This window comes from Prunus avium, chromosome 2 (assembly GCF_965620075.1).
Source record: "Prunus avium chromosome 2, drPruAviu1.hap1.1, whole genome shotgun sequence".
Classification (NCBI taxonomy): domain Eukaryota; kingdom Viridiplantae; phylum Streptophyta; class Magnoliopsida; order Rosales; family Rosaceae; genus Prunus; species Prunus avium.
Genome location: NC_142285.1, coordinates 36,182,861 through 36,205,761, shown reverse-complemented (window position 1 = coordinate 36,205,761; position 22,901 = coordinate 36,182,861). Strand labels below are relative to the sequence as shown.

At 37.0% G+C, this 22,901-nt stretch overlaps 4 protein-coding genes across 5 annotated transcripts; all 4 read right to left on the bottom strand.

The window, feature by feature from the left end:
* Nucleotides 1-3,969: 3,969 nt before the first annotated feature.
* LOC110747996 (cytochrome b5) lies at nt 3,970-6,569 on the bottom strand. 2 transcript variants are annotated; one of them, XM_088249517.1, is made up of 4 exons: nt 6,316-6,569; nt 6,093-6,193; nt 4,642-4,708; nt 3,970-4,526 (listed from the first exon to the last, which is right to left on the bottom strand). In XM_088249517.1, the coding sequence occupies exons 2-4, from the start codon at nt 6,177-6,179 to the stop codon at nt 4,276-4,278; spliced, it is 405 nt and encodes a 134-aa protein (XP_088105643.1). In that variant the 5' UTR covers nt 6,180-6,193; nt 6,316-6,569; the 3' UTR covers nt 3,970-4,275. The 2 variants fall into 2 exon arrangements, with proteins under 2 accessions (XP_088105643.1, XP_088105642.1); XM_088249516.1 differs by having other exon boundaries at nt 6,383-6,564.
* Nucleotides 6,570-7,922: 1,353 nt separating this feature from the next.
* On the bottom strand, nt 7,923-10,876 carry LOC110757686 (NAD-dependent protein deacetylase HST1-like protein). The gene is made up of 5 exons (XM_021959382.2): nt 10,738-10,876; nt 10,604-10,649; nt 9,744-10,438; nt 9,224-9,377; nt 7,923-8,156 (listed from the first exon to the last, which is right to left on the bottom strand). Exons 1-5 carry the CDS (start codon nt 10,741-10,743, stop codon nt 8,137-8,139), a joined length of 921 nt encoding a protein of 306 aa, XP_021815074.2. The 5' UTR covers nt 10,744-10,876; the 3' UTR covers nt 7,923-8,136.
* A 5,234-nt stretch (nt 10,877-16,110) lies between these two features.
* On the bottom strand, nt 16,111-18,062 carry LOC110757600 (serine/arginine repetitive matrix protein). The gene has a single exon (XM_021959259.2). It carries the CDS (start codon nt 17,916-17,918, stop codon nt 16,371-16,373), a length of 1,548 nt encoding a protein of 515 aa, XP_021814951.2. The 5' UTR covers nt 17,919-18,062; the 3' UTR covers nt 16,111-16,370.
* A 2,590-nt stretch (nt 18,063-20,652) lies between these two features.
* On the bottom strand, nt 20,653-22,491 carry LOC110757684 (plant/protein). Its single transcript, XM_021959380.2, has 4 exons — nt 22,181-22,491; nt 21,767-22,027; nt 21,213-21,372; nt 20,653-21,091 (listed from the first exon to the last, which is right to left on the bottom strand). The coding sequence occupies exons 1-4, from the start codon at nt 22,394-22,396 to the stop codon at nt 20,913-20,915; spliced, it is 816 nt and encodes a 271-aa protein (XP_021815072.1). The 5' UTR covers nt 22,397-22,491; the 3' UTR covers nt 20,653-20,912.
* Between the last annotated feature and the right edge of the window lie 410 nt (nt 22,492-22,901).

The window sequence follows — 22,901 nt, the reverse complement described above, 5'->3', positions numbered from 1 at the left end:
GGACTAGGGCCCACCCATGGTTGCTACACTCACACAACACTCCAAACCCCCTTGAATCCAATTGCTCCCACTTATTTGGAATAAAACCATCAACACTTATTGGACTAAGGATAGTGAATGATGATCTATTATTGTGGAGATAAATTCTTAAGTGAGGTGAGACTGCCTTACGCTGCGACTGGAAGTGAGATTCTGAACAATGTCGATTAAGGACAACCCTACACAAGACTCTCTCGAATTATATGATAATTATATGATATTTGCTCCCTTGAGTAATATCATGCATACATGCACTTTCACACTTGACCTAGACCTCTAGACCTATCAATTTGGCATAATTTGAGCAACACAGTCAGGCTCATTGCATATTAACATTATAAATTTTAATAACAAGGTATTGACCTCGAGATTACTACCCTAATTAATGTTATATTGAAATCAATTATATGGACCGGGAGACTAATCAAAAGCCGTGGCCTAATGTGAAACGGACAAGTTTATTGATCACGTCAACTATGTGTCAAATTGATTTAATTAAGCCTGATTATTATTGAAAATGTGGCTAAACTAATAGATTATTTATTCAAATAGAGCATCTGCTGCTGGACAGCCATAGGTTAAGCAGGCGTCACTAATAAATTGACTGCTAATTAATGTTGATAACTCGATTTGCAAAATGAAACTAGTCTCTTTCAGATACTGTTATCTTAATAAAATAATTACTTTAATATAGCCTGCGTCAAACCATTCTACGGTCTTCACACACACAATATGTTGCTTGATACTTAAAATATCCCCATTAAAAAAAATTTAAAGTTAATTAATTCACACATATCACAACTGCTAGCACTCAACCACATAGCTAAAAAGGTATATGTGCTGATCAATTTTTGTACGTGCCAGTTATATATGATAAATTTTTCTCGTTAGGTGCATGTATATTCTACCGATTATATATGACTCATCATATATTGTAAGAGAGTGAGGATATATGATCGGAGCATCAATTTTTTTTGAGTATTTGATTATATTAGGGAATTTTAAAGGATTCAAAGTAAATTATAATGTTCAAATTATTATAGCATTGATCCAAAAAGTGGGCGTCATGATATATGCTAGACAAATGGAGCAAGATCTACCCCATATATAAAAAGATATCAATCATGCAGCTGTAAGCTTTGATGCCAAAGATATGCTATCAACAGTTTGAGAAGCAATTCGCCTTTGCCTAATTGACCTAAATTTTAAAGCTGGTTGGGGCCTTAAACCCAGGAAAATGTCGAGAGCAAAAGAAAATTAAACAGTGACACCTTACGTTTGCGATGATGATGAGTTGTTGTCGTTCATTTGGCTCATGCAATTAAGACAGTTGATGAGAACATATAGAGCCAACGACAATGATCTATCAAACAGTGTTTTGGAGCCTTTCTTTTCCACATAAATTGATAAGGACCAGCCTACCACTGCATTAACTAATTATAATCAACAGTTAATTAGGCTAATTAATTGGTTTTAGCATAGCCGCAAGAATCTCCCACTAATGTTTGCTTTGAATTCCCAGACAGAGATATTGACTGGAAAGGAAAGATAAACATATGAAACAAAATGGCTTGGATTGTGCAGAAAAAAAAAAAAAAAACACAAAACAACTTGGATGCCTTCTAAGTTTGGATGAGGAAGAACAATCATATGTGCAAATTAAATAAAATGCGTGTGATGTGTTTTCTTGGCTTAATTCATGTTTTAATCCAGTCACTGTTTTGGATGGGATGGGATGGAAGGATGCTTGTTTGACTTGTCACTTCTTATGGGTACTTATAAATTACCATTCCTTAATCAATAATTAATGCCCCACTTGCCAATAATTGAGACATAAAACAGAAAAGGATGTAGGTTTATATGCATATTATTATGTCGAAAATTTAATTTATAAGTTAACGGGTCGGGTTTAAATTAATCATCGTTGTTAATTAGTTTTGGGTTTTTAGGGTTTTGAGGGTATGGACCACCTTTAGATAGATGGGAATATATGTGTTCCAGCCCCAATTTTGTTTTTTTAAATTTTTGGGTCAGGAAGATCAAATCTTCATTAGAAACATAACCTCCACAGTAAAACACAGGGAAGGCTAAGAGATACAAAAGCCAAAGCAACCGAGTAAGGAAGCTCACAAGAACAAACTAATCTGTGATATCACATGAACAAGAACAACGAGATTGTCCTAGATGGAAATATCAACAGATAAACAAAAGAAAATTTCACAACTAAAAGCAATAAAACACCGTACAACACCAAATTGAAAACCAAACAAATTACAGAAAAAACAGAACCACACCACAGATCTACCACAAATGCTTGTGATATAATGTCACAAGTGCTTTTTGGTGTGTCGCTTTATACCATACTCAAATAGAAAGTTCATATCAAAAGGAAGGACAAAACTTGTCAGAGGATTTTCCAAATAATTTAAACTTCGCTTTCTGTTAAAATCAAATCAACTCATAATGCACATGATTAGTTGCATGAGGTTCAAAACATTGGATAATAAATATGTGATGAGCCTCTCCTCATGTGCTTTGCAAAGCAATGCGTAAGACAAACGTAAAGGGTAGTACTAGCATGCATGTGATTAATTTGATCTATGAGCTGAATTCTGATTAGGACTTGTGATCAGTACCTAAATCAATCGATAATCTGTACGAACTAATATAATCGTGAGTTCAACTTGTATGTTTTCTTGCGTAATTATTGAGTACGGCACCGTTTTGGAGTTAGGGTTGAGAAGCTTTAGTCACTAATCGCCATGCTAATTAGAATGCAGGACAATGTTAGACGTGGTGACGAATAAATTGTTGGCTAATTGCTCAGTTGGTGAACTTGCTTATTCATGATATCAAATCCACCCTGATCATGAAGCATATCCCACAAATCTTGCATGCAAATCATACGGAAAAGTGCTTGTAATTTTTCAGTGTTGGCATTGTACAATTTGAACAGAAAGATTCTACTCCTTTTCTCCATTGATTTGATAGTATATGGCTGGGCTGTCTTGATTGCGATGGTGAAGGTTGATAGATAAGCATGTGTTTTTCAGTTTTATGAATATAATCATTCAATTATGCTTTAGATCGAGTCTTTTAAAAAAAACAGTAAGCAGTAAATAAAATATTTTCTGACAAAAAAAAATCTTTGTTCTCTGGTACTATACACACAAAATATCCCTGGCATTGTTAAAGGTAAAGGCATGATCTGCTAACCAACTAGCTCTGAGCTAGTGGTAACTCTGCTCCCAAGTTCGAATCCCTCCCCCACGAGTTGCGACTAATTAAAAATAAAAAGGCAGAATCTGTAAAACTTATTTGAACAAGAACTTGCCATATAAGAGGTATCCAAGCCTCCTATGCCAGAAATCCCACTATGGTAAGACAAATGTGTAGTGAATCTTTCAACTTTGATAAGCCCATTTTCTATTTATTTTTGTCCTTCATTGGTACTCCACCAAGGGCTGCTGAGGCCCTAAGGCCTAAAGAAAACTTAGGACTGGAAATTCCCAAACAGTCTGAAAGCCCATAAATGTTCTGTTCATCAGAACTAAATAACACTTTTTCTTTTCCTGGTATGAATCAATCAATTCCAAGATCCAAGGCCCTTTTTCTTTTCTTGGTAAATTCCAAGATCCAAGACTTTTTTGTTTTGGTAAATTCCAATATCCAATACTTGCGTGAATGAGAGGTTATACATTCCAGACATAACTCAAATCTTGAGTTCTGATTTTATGGGAGTTTCCATGTGGTTGTTAAGATCAGAGGTGGAAGGCCAAAGGAGAGGTAAAATTAGAATTATCAAGGCCATTTAACATTTTTATTAGTACTTTGGCTATTTTACCATAGCCTTGCTATCCAAGAATAGCTATAAAAAATTTGAGGGAAAAAAAGTATCAGAAATTTAAACTATGGACACAAGAACAAGAATGAGGCAAATTATTCCATTAATCCAAATGACCATACCTAAGATCTGTTTGTTTAATCAAAGTATAGGAAACAACAACTAAATTAAAGGTGAAGAGGTAAATGCTTTTACAAAGGTCACTGCAATAGGATGAAGCAATGCTTTGGCAACTCAATAAATTCCAAGCACACACAAGAAATACAGATATTTAAAAAGGGTAGTACAACATATTCAAAAAAGCAAAGTAATAACTTAAATTCCATTATTACCCCTTGAGTGATAGAATGTCTCGGTCTCAGTTTAAAGTTCCATAAGGATGGATGATTGAACTACTTCTTCTTCCCGTAGTATTGCAGAGCAAATGCAGCCCCCAAGATCAACAAGGGCAGCAGAAACTGTAAAAGCTTTACCACAAATCCAGAAGATTGCCCGGATGGAGGAGTTGTTTGAGCAGGAAGCTTGTAATTTGGCTGTTCTGGTATGGTGGATGTGTCAACCTTGCCTACATAGAATTTTTCCATCTGCTCCTTCGCAGAATCACTGTGGCCCACATCATTAAAATCATCTGTTGCATCTTTCTCTGCAAGATGTTCAACCAAAGTTCTATTCACCGCACATAATGTTCTCGTACTCTAGAACCAGTAAAAATCACAAAGATAGAAGATAGATTGCTAAGCTGAAGTGCACAATCTTACCGACTGCTAATAGCAACACTTCATCGCCCCCAGGGTGTTCCTCCAAAAAAGGGGTGACATCATAAACCTGTGGAAAATTGTTCAAGATACATTAGTCAGCAATGCTGCTAAATAAATGCAGTAGATGAATGGATCTGAGTAAAAAAGGAACTATATAAGTTACCAGATAGAAGACTTTACTAAAATATCTGTCGAATTTGTGTAAGATCAACATAGCAATAAAGAGAGGGACCTTCTAGGTAGGAAGCAAATTAATAGGCTTATATAACTTATATAACATAGGTCAATAGATTCACTACCAGGAACAGGTTTCCTTATCCTTTTGTAAACTTTTTTTGGTGTAAAACAAATTTAGGACAGAGAGCAGAGAAATTCAACAGAAATCCCAATGACCTACGGCCTGGTTTACTGTTCTCTGAATATAATTGTGATGGCATATACTATTTTATTTCATTGTTCTGCAGTCGTGAAAGTTACTTTATAGTGTAACAATTATTTATATACCATTGGAGATTACAATTGTCTGCTTTAATTAGTGAGTCAATGGTTATTTCAAATAGAAAACAACCTTCATAGCTAAAGTAAACAGCATATTTAAACACTTGCTTAGAGCATCCGCAATGATGCTCTCTATTTCTTAGCTAAAATTTAGCTAAAAATATAAGAAAACTATTTTAGGAGCTCTCTAAAAAATTTGTCTAAGGAGGTGATTTAGGGAGCCCATTGTAGATGCTCTTAGTCTCCACTACCTTAGGACCAGCAGACATAGAGAGACCCCAATTAACAAACTTAAGCACTCTTCAAAATGTTTTGTGTTCATAAGTCGAAGAAATTCATTGATTCTGCATTTATCTGTGGTCATGCATTGAATATTTCTATCACATACAACACTTAATCGGTACAAATTAGTATTGTAGCCCTTCTCCTCCATTCCATCCTACTTATGTTGCCAAAGATTAAATTATATTAACACCAAAAAACAGAGCAACAATCATACACACACAAACTACACAGAAAACGCAAGGTGCAACTCAATCCTTCAGACAAATTACCATTTAACAACCTATGATTAAAGTTAAACCTATGAAACATAACAGCATATTGCAAGTGTTCAGCAGCAGACATCCTTTGCACTGATATGTAAATTCACTGTAGCTTCTAAAGATATGTCTGCCCTTTTCCTCCCTCCTTTTTGTTTCAATTCCCCTTTATACTTTCAATTAGATCTATAAACTCCTCTACTCAATGCTAAAGTAACTCTCTCACACATAGCAAAACGGGTGGCAGCAAAAGACTTTGCCTTTAACCAACAGATAAATCATAAAAACCATATATCACAAATCAACCCAGAAACTGAATTAATTCAGATACATACACAGGTATTAATACAATTACAAGAAAATGGGAATCAAAGGGGAAAAGAAAACAAAGAAAAAGACTACAAATCTGACCTTTCCAGAGATTATGATCCAGCAATCTTTCTTGTGGTTGTGCTTGGCCACCTCATCGAAGTGATAAATTTGAGAATCTGAAGCCATTCCTGCAGCTGCCTCTGTTCATCACAAAGTCAAACCCCATCAACACCAAACCAAAAATTGAGAAAACCCAACAAAAACAAAACAAAAATAATTAAAAAGACAGAAACTTCAAAGCTAGATTTGATCCATAAGTTACCAAAGTAAAAAGCTTGATGAGGAAATCAACAAAAAAAGTGATAGAGAAGTCATGCTTCTTTTCTTACATAGGAGAGAAGAAGAAGAAGTTGGGCTTTGAAGCACAGCTCCTCTTTGAGTTGAGTAATTTGTCTTACTCTTTACCTGTCCTCAATATGCTGACCTTTTATTTTATGAGTAACTAGTTGAGTAACTATATATAATATTTTCTGTACCTAAAAGAAAAACTATATATAATATTTTGCCTCAACCCAGATCCATACTTAGTATTAAATTGACCCACCAACCAAGTTCTTTAATTTACTCTCTAATTCCCTATGTTGTTGTATTGCTATTGTCAAACTTTCACACCTCTCTCTCTCTCTCTCTCTCTCTCTCTCTCTCTCTCTGGTCCAAGTTGGCTCCTAATTTTAAAATGTTTTTTTTCCCAAACTTTTTCATATCATTCATAAAAATACACTCATGGAGTTATTTCCCTTGCAATATAGATTAATCAGCTGTTTGTCCACCGCAGGCATAATTCGTTGATTTTTGTATAAATTTAGTGTGAGCCTGCCAATTTTTTGGCTTTTTTTTTTGGGTCAAAGAGGCTGCCTTTATGATTGGGGGCTGCTATGCTATATATGCAGCTAAAATCAATTGATCAAAAGGAGTAATTTTTTGTTTTTTGTTTGTTTGAAAATTGGTGTATTAATTAGTCAATCTTTGGATGCACTTTAATTTAAACCCCCATATTCTTGGAGGAAAAAGAAGGCTCCCCTCCTCATATTATTTTTGGATTCACTATTTTCTTAAAAGGATTGTTTTTATTTCCTCAAATCTCATCTATTTAAAGTTCAGTTGGACAGAATCTAATGGTTACTTTTCTTTTAATTTAAACTGCTTGTCTTCTCAACCAAAAAAAAAAAAAAAAACTTGATGAAGCAGTAGAAAATGATAGCTGATAGTGGGGTTTTATTAAATTTTCTAGGACTACGGGCTTTCGGCGGAATTAATTCCTTCGGATGGGCCAAACTGGTCTGCCTCATCCTAGATCCAACTAGAGGGTGCTTAGAGTGAAAATTAATGCTGATTTTATAGGTAATCTATATATATAAAGCAAAAGACAAAGAATACTAAAACATTCAAACTATCAGAAAAATTAGATAATGAATTCTATTTTTATGGAACACAACTACCCATTATCTTTTTTAATTCTAAAATAAATTTAATTTTTTTTTTTGGGTGAATTTAATTTTTTTTTAAAAACACCTCTTCGGGTGCGAAAACACGTGCAGAGAGACTAGTCAGATATGCAAATTAATCCTTTCAATTATACACATCAAAGCGTTTGATGTGAAACAAAACCAAACCATTAATTCATGCCGCGAAAGGAGGAAAAAAAATTGGGAAAGTAGATAATTAGATATGATTGATGAGACAAGAAACCAAAAAAAAAGAAAAAAAAAAAAAGAGAAAAAAACATAACATGATTATTAATAATTGTTACAAAAAAAAAGTGGTTTATTCTAAACAAATTGTTGTTGCAAAGTACGCACTAATGTTGGATAATTTTAGTAATTAAAATAGATAATGCATCAAAATGCCAAGACACAATTATAGCCTATATATCCGACAAAATAACTTTGCATCATATTGATTAAAACTAAAGCCAAAAACAATTAACAAAATTACAGATGATCAAAGCCAGAATCACATGGTTCAACAACAGTTACATACACGTAAAAAAAACCCTAATTAATCAACATATTGTCCTTGAAATAGTTATTTTTATAGCAATCACAAAACCCCTTTAATTCCCAGGAGACCTCCAGGCCATAATTCAGTGCACACAAGGGGCACCTGCAAAAAGATGAGAGCAAACAAATACTGGTGAGGTTGTGTTCAGATTTCCATACATGAGAAAACCCAAGACATATGGTTTTGACTTGATCAAACTATAACCGTTGGATGACCACCTTATGATAAAAAGTGATCGGGACCATGTGATGTAAAATGAACACTTTCCTAATTGGACTTATCCTTGATGTAATTTTGTACAGGAGGACCCATTACCAGTACGAAATGATTACATGGAAAGTGCAATGACACAGGGTATAGCTTGCTTGTTGCGTGCATAACCTGGCCAGACCATGCACATCATGGAGTAAAGTTCTCTTGTGAGACCTATGTTGTTTTCATATATATGTTTTTAGATCACGAATTTAAGCAACCTAATCAGTAGTTCATATTCACAATTTAGCAACGAATGATCTTGATAGAGTGTTCCTTTTCTTTCTTGGGCAATGAAGTTTTCAAAATGCAGAAATCCAAGTTAGTAAGTGCATCTAGGAGTGTATATCTCCAAAATATATCTCATATGGCATTGCAGGTATGCACATAAAAAAAACAGGTGGGGTACATGAAGAGAACTTGACATACTACTGTTGAGTGCATTATTTGGCCGTCCACAGTTTGTTATGAGGTCGCACATCAAAGGACATGCAATATGTAGTGCTGGAAGATCAAAGTACTATTGGGTCCAAAATGTTAAAGCACTCTGAAACAATATTTTACATGCATGGTCATGCTGATGGGTTAGGAATAATTGCCCAATGATTGGATCAAGATTTGACAAATTAGCTCCACTATGGCATTTGAGCTTTATAATGAAAAAGATAATTAGAACCTTTTATATTATCCACTATTCCTTCTCTTTTCAATGTTCTGTTCTGTTAACGTCTCTTGTGCTCTTAGACTTTGATATACTATATCAAATTATAAAACGAAAGGTTAAAACATAAAATTTAACCCACAAAAAAGTTTATATCTTTACTAGTTTTAGTATTCAGGGTCATTATCTAATTAATGCTGGATTTTATTAGTGTGGAAACATATGCCGTCTTTGAATGATAGAGAGTGGTATGTACCTTGAATTGGAAGCAAAGAAACCGATTCATAGGCATCATTTTTGACATTGGAGATGAGCTCTACGGCACTGGGCTGCTTCTGGCCATCTGATTTGTGAATCTTGACTTCAAGCTCAGCTGGATGGATCTTCCTCTTCAACATCCTCCTCATCAGCTATGACATTACAGATTAGGTACTCATTCAGTGAACTATGAAAAACAAGACCATGACAGTGATATGACTCTCTCCACAGTAATTATACCTCGCTAAAACTACAAAAATGTACAGTTACTAAATTACTAGCTAATAAGTGCGCACCCTTCCTAATTAACTAGGAAAAGAAATGTGCATCACACGCGATATCAACCTAATCATATATGATACTGTAAATTTAGACTACTCATTCAAACAATGATTAGAATTTGGAGTGTTCTTATGTTGTCAGTTTGATAACATAACATGTTCCGATATGATATGCTTATGGAAGAAGGTGACTTGGGGATCAATAAAAGATAGAAAATAAAGCATTTAACTACTCACTCGTTGCATATTTTTGATTGGACTTGAATCATCTTTGACGCGAGGGATGAGTTTCTTGGCAAATGCTAGGCCACTCCTTGTTCTGGCATTCATTTTTTTCTCTATTTCTGGCTGGACCTTGCCAGAGTCAAGCTTCAGTTGACCAACATCAGGAACATCAGCCTGGAACAAGTCAGCCAGTGTAATTCTCTGACCTTTCTTATTCTTGCTCTGATCATTAGCACTCTGATCAGGTTTAGTACTGATTTTACTGGACCCCTCCAATGGAGTAAGAGGAACACCATCGACGGTCAGGATCACATCAGCTGGTTTCTCAACAATGGCATCAAAATTTGACCCAATATCCTCAAAGCTGTGTTCAAATGTTGTAAACATTAAAGGGTTCAGTTCTTCATCTTCAACACTATGATCATAATGTTCATCATCATCATCATCATCATCATCATCATCATCATTACCACTGTGTGAAAATCCATGGCTTTCCTGATCGTCTTCTTCGCTCTCCAGAACGAAATATTCGTTTTGGTGGGTAAAGGGTTTTAGGGGGTCGAAACCAAAGGTGCCTATAGTTAAAATGCCATCCCTCCATCCATCAAGCCCATCCACATTAACAAGGCCAACTTGTTTGAGAAATGCTTGTGTGTCCTTGTCATTGGTTTCCAGTTCACTCTTTTTCACATTCCCAGCAAACCCATCTGAGGAAACCAATAAAAAAATAAATTAAAGAAATTCATGAATAAAAAAGTGACAAATATTTGGTACATTCAACTTGGAATAAATAATCAAAATAATCTCAAATTAAAAGGTGAATTTTTTTATAATTTGATATGTGAAGAGAGAGAGAGTTCAGAAAATAAGACCCTTGACGACCCTTTGATGAAGCCTCTTATGAACCCAGTTGAAGATCTATGTGGAGAATGAAATAAGATCAATTAGTGACTACAATATGAAAAAAAAAAAAAAAAACCCTAAATATAATGTGCATGGTTCTAACCTTCATATTTTGTGAGCAATTGCGAATTATGAAAGAATTGGTGGTACAAGTAGGAAGCAATGAGGAATAGCAAAGCTAGCCCCAGTGAGTGAAACACTGAAACTGAAGGGGATGATTATGGAGTTGAAGACACTAAAAGGAGGGGGCCAAGTGGGTTGGAAAATCAGATCAAGACACGTGTCCAGGGTAGGGCCCTAAGATATAGCTATGTTTTTGGGTGCATGGCATGTTTGACGAGCCACGGTGTTGGGTCTTTGTGGCATGATCGATGTGCCGAAATTCTTGATATGATGTGTTTTTACCCTCCCTGCTCTACCAGCTCCCATGTTGCTTTAGGTAAAAACACAAAGATACTCACGGCTCTTTGGTATCTTATTTGAATCCAATTTTATAAAATTAAAAACAAATTTTAAGTTCAAACCACAAAAATCCGTTTTGTAGACCCATTTTTAAAAACTCAAATCCAAGAAAAACTCCAAAACACCCCATTATTAAAAACAAAAAAAAGTGAGATGTTATAGTTTTTTCTCTCTCTCTCTTTGCACACACACACACACACACTCTCTCTCTCTCTCTCTCTCTCTCTCTCTCTCATTTTCTTGTTAATTTCAATTTGGGAATTTAAGTCTTCTGATTTTAATTTCAATTTTTATTAGATCATTAAAATACAATACCAAACAAGTTTTTAGATCTTAAATTCGCTATTTGAAAACTCATGTTTTTAAAATAAATCATAGTTTTTTAATTTGCTTTTTTGAGTAGGATACCAACCATAGCCTTATTTGTCTTATGATAATAAAAGAAAAAAAAAACACTTATGTATTTTCATCTCTACAATAATTATATCTATCTATAATATATATTTCGATGAGTTTCGATTATTAAATGGGTGATATGGGTTGCGTTGTTGTTATTAAAATGTCATGTTTGTGTTTAGGATTTCAACACAATTAACTAAATGGGTCATGTTCGTGTCGACCAACTTAATGTAATATCCATAACTTAACATGGCACGATCCACCAAGATAAATTAGCACTCCTATACATATAATACAAGTCATGAAAGATACTAGGAAAAGAGAAAGAGGAGATGTGGAAGAGCCAAATGTGAAATTGTATAATTTTTTCTTCAAAGATATATGATAGACAAAAATGCTAGAGTGAATGAGATAACACATGTAACTACCAATGGGGTGTTAGTTGAATTGGCTCAGGTCTTTGGTGTGCTATCAAGTGGTCATAAGTTCCCTTTCTAACTCTAGTAAAAAAAACAGAAGATAACACAGGGAACATCTAGGATAAGGTGTGCTTGCATCACATAATTAGCAACCTATTCATGTGTAGTTATTCATTTTTGTCATGTCATATAAAAGTTCTCAATTTTGTTATTCATTACTTTAATTTAAAAACCTAAAGAACCATTTCCCAGCATTAATGGTTCTATATAGTTACTATATATGTCTTCTTTTCTCACATAATATTTTTTTGCTTCAATTTTTTCTGGTCTCGCCATGCCTCAAGAGAAAAGAACCATTAATGCTAAACAAAAGAGAAAAGAACCAGGACAGTTATGTGAAAATTCCATAAATACATTTATCAGATTCCATTAAACCAGAAACAATTCAAGTTTCAATCAAATAATGTGATCAGATCGATTATAATCAAGTTCAAGGTACCAAACATTAGCCAGCACATTGCTAGGAAAACGACCTATGCATGCATATGGCAGGATATACTAATACTAAAGCCACATAATTTGGGCTTTGGTTGGGATAGAGGAACATTAATTAATTAAGCTCTCAAAGATGAACGACGTAACCCAAGCCAAGCTTTTTTCTCTTTCTTCAGTCTCATGATCGATCATATCATCTCGTAGGAGACTTTTGTGCTATATGGCATTGGCAGCCATGTGAGACTTCTATGATTGGGGGGGGTTCTAGCTACCATTATTAGTTTTTTCTTTTTCTTTTTTCCTTTTCTTTTTTCTGACCTTTCCTTTTCTGACCAAATTTCTTGGAGAGAGTCACTTCCCTCCCATCCCACCTTGGACAAAAGAAGAAGGTGAATATATCCTCAGGTTGGTTCAGGTGTGTTGTTTTTGCCAATACAGGTTCCACCATGAGGCTAACTTTTCAGGTGGGTTACTTTCTGTAGTGCCTGCCTGCCTGCCTTCATGTTTGCCTTTGTGGCTTGAAAGTTCCCTTTGTTTTTGCATTTTAGTGGTCTCAAAAGTCTCCCTTTTGAGAACTCCACTTGATGGGACTGCCTAGCCATTTTGGATTTGACCAACTGTGCCTTTTATTTGCTCTAACATCAAGTATAATCCCTGCCTCAATCAAAGTTAAATTAAGATTCGGGTTGAAGTTAACTTGTAAAAACTACCTCTGGGTCATATAATTAATGAAACTCATGGTTATTATTGAATTTGTGGTATCTTGCTCATTTGGTAGGAAATACATATGGAAATTTGCAAGTTGGCCAGCTAACTCATTCTCTGGACAAATCAGACATTCAAAATTGGAATGTTCTATGAGAGTGAAAGCTAATTAGCTGGAACATAACAGGTCTGGTCTGGTTGCACACCAAAAGGGTCTAGCCAAAGGGAAACAGAGACATAGAAGAATTAGATGAGTTCTACTGATAGCAGTCTTATTTGGGGCTTAGCAACTTGTCTGGTTGCACCAAAGGCTACAAGCCTAAAACCATTTTCGGATTGTAGCAAAGAGTAGCATTGGCTTTCTTGGTCTCTGAGTGCTCCTTAAAGCCACTTAAATTGCTTCGGATTCTTCCTCAAGCAAGCCCGTGATTTTATCTTTCGAATGTGGGGTTGGGACAGCTTTGGTCCTACTCTTTCTACCTGATTACAAAATGACATCTTTTCTCTTAACAAAGGAAACTGAAAAAAGTGGCTCATCATCAGATTGTATATGCATCCATTAATGCATGACCAGGCACATCCATTAATAGCAGACATCCCTAAACCCTAAGCGAATATGCTTCTCACTCTGCATCCTAGTTCAGATCCCCCTCTTCGTAGTTTAGATAAGTTTAAAGTGGAATATTACTGGTAAAAGAACACATTTATGTACACTCAAAATCAATCTGACCTTTTCATTATAAGTCATCCCCTATTAAAAATATGATTGACTTAACAGCTCATAAATATTTAAGATGGTACTGGGGGGCTTCATATCACAGATGATTAGCCCCCAAGCTCTTCTGGTCACATGGTTAATTTGAACAACCATGTTAATCCATGCATGACTGGCCAAACCCATCACTACTTTAACTTATTTGGGACAACATGGGCATCCATTTTAGGCGTCCTATTTCTAGCCTCTAGTTGTGCCTCTTAGAAGGTCCCTTTCTGATCGATAGAACATTTAGAGGAGGAAAAAGCCAGTGGGTGTTTACCTCAGTGGTTGAGGTATTTGTTTGCAAACAGGGCCGGTGTGGTTGTTTTTGTTATATTTACTTGTATATATTGCTTTCCTTTCGTTTTTTTTTGTTTGTTTTTGTTTTCTGTTGATAACAATTAAAAAAGAGTAAAAATGTAAACCAACTCAACTAAATACAATTTTGTGTTATTATCTTGCACTCTCAAGTATATATTATACACATTAAAATAGAATATCCCCTTGTTTGCAAACCCCATGGCACCAGTTCGAATTCTCTTTTGGGTGACCCCTCTCTCTTTAGAATAGAATATTGATTGAATACAAAAATAAAAATAAAAAAATAAAGAGGAGGAAAAAAATTGCTTAATTTTAGTACTTTTCTTTTTCATGGTGCTCTCTCAAAAGTGCTTTTCCATGATTAATATTTAAGTTGGACCATGAATGGTCAAAAAGATTGTACATTATATTCTCATTATTGCAGTTTGGTGTTTGGGGTGGGGGTTACTTGGCAAATCCTGCCCCTGTTTATCTCCAAGATGATTTTTTGCTTTACAGAAGAGGAATAGGACATGGCCACTAGCCTGGCCAGAACTGAAAAATTGTTTCAGAACCAGAAAGTGTGGTTAGCTAGGCCCATCAAATTGATGCCTCATATCTGTCATCCAATGCCACTTGCAAGCATGCAAGGCTTTACACAGCACACAGACCCACTGTACTGAGAAATTTGGAGACTATAGTTTAGTTTGCAAGCTAAATACATGAATGTATAGAGCAAGTATACAAACATATTGGCTTATTTCTATTGGCTTATCTATGCATGGAGAATTTAGTGGGATCCATGCAAGTATAAAATGAAAAAGGAAATCATAGATATTTGTAGGATCAGTGTTCTGTACAATTATACTTCATACATGTAGGTGGTGCCTTGGTGGTCTCCTTATCACCTCATATGTACTCCTATCTCATTTTATTATGATGAAGTAAATTCAACAAATATCTACTTATTTGGACTGGTGTTGAATGACAGAAAGATTTGTGTGAAACGTGGATAACAATAGTGCTATTCCCAGCAATCATGATATGTCAAATAGAAAAGTCATCACGCGTGACATAGTGTGATTGGTTAGGAATAGCAACATAGTGTTATTCTCATTCCACACAAGTGTTTCTCAAGGACAAACATAAATATATGGCCCAAATATTCACTTAGATTGATGGGAGCATTTATAATGAGGTGTAACAGTGAGGGGTTATAATGAAGGGGTTCAATCCACTAGTCCAATAATAACTATGCACTAGATCGGACGACTATTAAGAATCCTTCATTATAAGTCCTCATTTTTACCCTTAATTCTAGCCTCCCTATAAATTCAGAATACCTAACATGAACGGAAGAAGAATGCCCAAGATGAAGCCCAACTATTTTGGAAACTGGGCTTTTACATTGGTAAGCTAGGCTGTGCAAGGTCCAATCTGAGCTACAACTTTGGTTTGGGATGCAAGTCTTGGCCTCTCAACCCTTGCTGTCAGGAATCCAGTCTTTCCTTTCCTTTGGGATGATGTTGTGATGTTGTAGGGGTCACTAGACCACTTTGCTTGTTGTGCCTGTTTCTTTGTTTTGAGCCTTGGCCCCATTGGAGCCCAAAACAAAATAGTAAATAACTTTTGAATTCTCAATCCACTAGCATGGTAGTTTAAGCCCAATTCATATGTTTTTTTTTCTTCTTCTGGGTTTCTTGTTCTCCTCCCTTGAACACCAAGATCAAATCAAGCAACTATATTGCCACTCAAAACATGTTCACAAAATTGCATTTACCTAAATAATACTGAAATCTCATCAAATAATCAATGATAGCAGATGGTCAAAATTTGTACTACTGCAATTAAAAAACTGATTGATAGGAAATGATAGAATGCATAGAAAGTGAATGTGATAGGAAATGATACAAATTCCCAGCTGGGTACTCTTTTAAACTGGTAGTAATAGGGCCACAGCCCCTTTTATTATCAAACGAAGGCATTAACAACCTTCAGTCACACCCCTACAAAGAGTGGGAAGCTGACCATGAAGAATCAGAACCCAATGCCCTCTTTTCCAACACTCACATCCACCACTCCCATTTTATTTTTATGATCACAAATTATATAGTATGCCTAATATATTCAAAACACAACAAAAGTAATGTCTTGACACTTGAATTTTTGTTTCCTTTTTATCTCTGATCATTTCTCTGCCTAACTGTGGCGGCCATTGACAAGGCTCTTGGCCTCAAATCCATCCCCACTGGGCTTCCTAGAGAAAGCAAGGTGGACCCCAGGATCATGGTGAGTGAGAGAAGTGTTGTAGACAATGGAGTTGTTGATGCCTTGAACATTGCTGTTCATGAATGCCCTTGTAGGCTGTGCTGATGCTGAGTTCCCTGCAGCCTTCCCTGCTTTGAGACTTTTGTCCTTACTTTTGCTCTTGCCTTTGCCTTCCTCACCACTGCTGCTGCTGCTGCTGCTATTGTTCTGATCAGATTGATTCCCAGTCACCGTTTTTCCAATCCCTTTCTTGTAAAGATACTGAGATTGCTCCCCAAGTCCATGTTTCTGAGGAGATTGTTTGAGTTCCATGAAAGCTCCTCTGTTTTCCCCTGCAATGGTAATGACTCTCATGCCTCCTGTCTCATGATCAGAGGTGTCTGATGCAGGCTTCTTGCGAGCTATAGCTTTCTCTTTGGTTTCTCCTTCATGCTTTGAACTAGGGGCATTGATGCTTGGCTTGGGAGCCTCGCGAAAGTCGGTGCCTTTCGAGTTGCCAGAGCTGAACCATGAACTGGGTTTTGGATGATCAATGGTCTTTTGTTGGACCAGCACTGTTTTCTGCTCTGCCTCCATGGGAATCCTGGGTTGCTCAGTTTGGTCTGAAGTGCTGGGCTTTAGCTGAGAGGGTGGGAGGGTGAAAGGAGAGGGTGGTGGGGCAATTGGCTTGATCTTAGGTGACTGAGGTGGGGTGTTATTGGCAGCAGGCCTAATGGTTTTGGGAGATGGGGCATTATAAGTAGGCTCCCTAGCAGTGACTGAAATGATGGTGGCTGTCGGTTTTGGTGGAGAATAAGTTTGTGATGGCTGTGGTTTAGATTCTGGAGGAGACTTTGTAGGGGCTGAAATGATGGTGGGTTTTGGTGGAGAAGTAGTAGTAGTAGTTTGTGGTTTATAGGTTGGAGAACTTGGCACTGAACTAGTAGTAAAAGTTGAGGCAGTAGTGACCTTGTTCCTATTAGGAGATGGTGCCACTGAAGAAGATGCTGCTTTTGAAATTGGTGATGATGGAACTGATGCAGTAGTACCAGTCGCAGGAGGAGGTGGTGCTGGAGTTGCTGCAGGTGGTGGTGGCCGACGCATAAGAACAGCAGTAGGAGGCGGTGGAGCAGCAGTGGCAGGAGGCGGTGGTGGCTGAGCAATGAAGGCAGGAGGCGGTGGTGGTGGAGCAGCGACGGCAGGAGGCGGTGGTGGAGGAGCAGCGACGGCAGGAGGTGGTGGTGGTGGAGCAGCGACAGCAGGAGGTGGTGGTGGCGGAGCAGTGGCGACAGGAGATGGTGGCGGAGCTGTGGTGGTGGGTGGTGGAGTTGGGGTTGGAGCTGGTGGTGGAGTTGGGGTTGGTTCAGGAGTAGGAGTCAATGGCCTGAATGCAGGTCTAACCACGGGTGCCGGGGCAGGGGTTGGTGCAGGAACAGGGGCGGTGGCCGGACGGACCATGGAGCCTAGCCGAAACCATGGACGGGCAGGTTGGGATGCCATAGCTAATCACAAGGAAAATAAAGTTGGAGAGGGTTTTTAGCTTTAGTATGGTATGCGACACAACCAAAATTAGAACTATAGGTAATGAAGAAACATAGGAATTGGACACAATGAGAATGAGGTGAAGTGTGGATTGTTATTTATAGGTGTGACAAGTTTATGCACAAGCAACTTAAGATTTGACAGAAATATTAGGGTGGGACATTAAAAAGAGAAAGAAAAAACAATGAGAAACACGCTGAGAGAAGAAAGATGGAGAGAAGAAAGAAAGGCATCAGATGCAGCGGAGCACTTGAAGTTCAGCTCTTTAGAGAATGAAAAAAGCACGCAAAAATTAATTTGACGATGCAAGATTGGTATCAAATGGAGTCATATTGAAGAGTTGTGTGTTGCTGAGCCCATGATGGGATGACCTCCTTGTTTTGTCATTTGGGGTATTCTTCGAACCAAAGACAATATTTGCATGCGGTAACTTTTACTTTTTAGAGAACCAATTGTTTACAATATTAGAAAAACACTGGACAGCTAATTGGGAAGAATAGCATCCCTCTTTGTAGTGAATCATTATTTTTCAACCTACTAAAAAAATTGAGTACTTTTAACTCTTGCAAGGATACCATTTCTTCCTGTAGCAGTCTGTAAATTGTGCAAGGTATGTCTAAACAGCATTTTCAGATCATCAAATAACTTTCCATTGAAAATTTGGAATTATGATGTTTAACATGCAATTTTTTTTTAATAGTGGAGTGCGCATGTGAAGTTAATACGCTCCGATTTTAAATACTAAGCATTGCATATTGAAAGTTGTTGTTTGCACTTCAAAAGTACTATACTCACTCTTCATTTCCGAGTGAATATATCATCAGCCTATAAAATAGCTTCCTAATTTGTATAACAAGGATTTTACTAAGGACAGTCGCCCGCGCGCGTGTGCCCACACCAATCGACTCCACAGCTTTCCCCTTAACATCTAAACATCTAAGCTCTTGATGTCACGTTCACCTGTCATTTTCAGAATTTTCTTAGATGCAGTTTGTCAAGTGTGCAAATGGCGGCTCTCTTGGAACATTTCACAGTGTCCATCAGAGTTGTTTACAACGTTAAATGGGCTGGCTAGCAATACCAATAGAGAAAGCATATGCATGCTCATGCTTTAAGGATCACAAAACAAACTACATGTAAACTAATTACTATTGTCACTGTAATGGGATTCTTCAAATCTTCTAAGGATTTCAATCCCACTAATTAATGGCTGTCTGCGTCTTCCTCTTCACTTTGCTTGTGATACGCTAGCTGCTGCTGCTGCTGCTGCTTTCACTTTTCCCCTTTCATGTCACTGAGATTCTTACTTTGTTCTTCTGAGTTCTTCAAGGGCCTTCCATCAGCGTACTGATGGTCATTTTTGGATGATTTCCTAGAACCAAAAAGTAAGGGCATCTTATTTTTCTCAATTATACGAACTGTGGAGTATGGGGGGCAGATGAAGAACGGCACAGACTTCTTCTATTTGCTTGAAAAGCAAAAAATCAATGTACTGATGACTGATTCCCAAGAGACCCATAGGCCACTATTGAAAGAGGAGGCAGGAAACAAAATAAAAAAAGAAAAGTTGAGATGGGGGTCCTTAGAATATCTGCCTTTTTCTTTCCCTTTTCTTTTTAACGGTTTAAGGAGGAGGGTTGAGATTTTGTTCATCATTAATGGTACTTTGGCAGACAATTTTTTTAAAACTTGGCGGGACCCTTTGATAACATGAGAAAAACTCCTATGAGACAGTCTCACAATGCACCAGGCTTTCATACAGATGGTGGCTTAAATTTGATCATATTTTGGCATTCTAAAGCCTCCACTATGGGCAGCTGCAGTATAAGTTATTTCTGAGGATTATATAGAAGTGGTAATAGAATTAGGCAAGTTATTAGAGACTTTTAAAGCGACATTCTTTACGAACTTCTCCCATACTACAATTATTCAGGAATGAAACCTAATATCCTTGCCTTTGATCTGAAGGAAAGTACAAACTGCATCTGCATGCTAGGAATACCCTTATACGTTATACCTTCGAGAACACATACCTTTAGCCTTCTCATTTGTGTATCCTGTAACCCTGCTTGAAGAAACGTCGTAGTTCAGATCTCATCATCCATCTCTCTAGCTAGTTGTTCTTACATTGCGAGATGATGAACTTTCATTTATAAAATTTATGCACCACTATCATGACAGTAAGGCTAAGAAAGAGCATTTGAAATTGAAAAATATAACTTGAAGCAACAAAAGTGAAAATGAGTAGACTTTCAAAGCATGTGTCTATGTCTATGCTCTTGGTTATGACACTAGAGAATGATAGTGCACTCATTAGATAAGCAGATTCAATTGTACTAACTATTTGTGACTCTTGTTTGGATTGGCGTACATTGATATTTTCTTATGTGATTCAACTAAAACAAGAAGCGTGTCCGGACGGATGCAATGCAGTGAGGTGTGAACATCAATACAGAAAAAGTCATTGGTTCCGCAGTTTCTTTGGAGAAGGGAAACAAGGTAAGCAGTTGCAATACAAAGATCAGAATTTAAGCCTTGCCCAGTGATGCGGTATCAAGGGAAACTGCACCTTTATTTGATTCTTGTTGATTTAGCAAACGGGTTGAACATAAGGGTAATAGTAGGAAAAGAAGACAAATGTCATTATGGTAATCGATAAAGACTCTGCTGTCAAACATAAATTGCTACTAGCTAGGGAAAGGAAATATATCTTATTATGTATGTTGTGGCACTGTACAGCATAGAGTGTAACGCTTTTTATTCTTATACAAAACATTCTAACTGGAATAGACAACAGCATCCAATGCTTAAAAGTAACTCTTAGCACCCCACTGAAGATTGTTTCTGGTACAAGGCTGTGAAAATTTGCAGGGGAAAAGGGGGACAGAACATAAGTTTGAAATTACAGATGGTAGCTGAACTGATGAACTCACCCTTTGGAATTCTTGTAATTCAAGGCCATTTAGTGAATTCAAACACTTTCAAAACTATCTCCCATCCAGTTGGTATTTGCCACACGAAAAGCAGAACATTTATCACATTCAACGTAATATGTAGGTTTCTGGCGGTCTCACTACCTTTTTGCATTGCAGGTGTAAGAGCCGCCGCCGCTGCCCATAGCACCGTGATAGCTGTTGACAAGAAGAAAAACCAACTCAGTTCAATTAAGCTTTTACTACTCAGATTTGGCAAATGATTTCTTTCTCTTATGTTATTTTATTTTGATTTTCCTAAAATATGTCCAAATTTTACCTGCTCCTGCAAACAAATGGGGACCTGGAAATAGCTTTCCTGTCCTAAACCATGTGTTAACTCCTCCACCAATGGACTCAAAAACTCCGAAAGCCAACAATATTGAACCGGCATTGAAGTGTCTATCCCGGTAAGACCCTTTCACCAACTCCTTCCTTTCCTGATAAGGAAATGCCAACACATCATACACTCTCATGTAGTAAACATTCAAGAGATAAACCACTAGTTTATGCAGAAATGTCAATTTTTGCTTAACAGCAAGAAAAAGCATTGCACAAAATTTAATGTCAAATACATAAATGAAACTAATTTACAATGATACTATAGTTACTGTGGCCAACCCTTCCATCTATTTTTTTCAAATTTAGCACATCAAATTCATCCTATGAAGGGTTTCATGTATACATGACCAAAACATGAAGTGCATTGTTTCTCAACCCACCAGAAGGAAGTTAATTCCATGGAAATAAAAATGCACACTTGGCATTAAGCATGCATTTCAATTGTTCTACATTGCATTCAGCATATAATAATCCTGACCGTCACATGCCTACCTCACTGAGCTGCTGAATTTTGAGTGCAAAAGGAGATGGTGGTTCTTCCACTGGTGTCCCCTCTGGTGTAACTGGGGTAGGCTTAACTTGCTTCTTGAGCTCATTAATTTCATTCTGGATTGTTCTGACTCTCCTCCATTGCCAACCCAAGTACCCTGCCCACAATGTGAATACAAACAGACCACCCATCGCAATGGGGTGTATCAAAGCAAATGTCCTCCCCTCCAATATTCCAAACTCCCCACCAACAGCAAGTGCATCCTAATCCACACCCAGAAATTGATAAAAAATAAAAAATAAAAATCCAAATTTGAAATGGAAGAAGATTATATAAACATGGGTAAAGTTCTGATTTTGAAATGCATGCAGAAACTAGAAAATGAGAGTGAAATGAATTACTAAAATTGTACTTGCCTTTGTGTCCAGTAAAAATGGCAATGTGGCAGCTGTGAGTGGGAGAGAAGTTGACTTCAGGTGGTGAATGGTGGTTGTGATGAGCTTTTGAGGACTAGCTGAGTCCTTGGCAATACTGGGTTTTTTTGGGATCGAAGAATGTTGAAGTTTTGAGAGACATTGATTGGGTTTTGGGGGAAGAATAGGGAGTTTGAGGAGGCTGAGTGTGGCTGACATGCTCTCTTCCTCTGTTTGCGGGGCAGAGAGGGAGACAGCAGATTTCTAAGCGTAGAGGGAAAAGATAAGGAAAGGGAGATTGAAAGATGAGATTTGTGTCCATTTGGTTTGCTGTGGTTTGTTGATGTTGGCATATAATGGGGCCCTCTTTCACTGTTATGGAAGGAACGAGTCTGATCCACAGCTAAAGGCACTGGGATGTGTTCTTGGCTTCATTAACTCTCAAGTTCTGTTGTCGGTTTTTAATTTTTACTCGTGTGGTTAGAACTTACTCTCATATTTCTTTCGTCTTCTAACTAACAAAACTTTGAATTTGCTAACGGGTAATTTAGTGAAAAAAAGTATTAACACTTGTACTAATGGTCTCCGATTCAAATCGTAAGAGAAATTCTCTTTCACTAATTTAAACTATTGCTTTAAAAAAATAAATAAATAAACTTTGAATTTCCCAATGTCTTCGAATTGTGTCATGTTACAAAACAATGATAATTTAACCGTTTTTTAA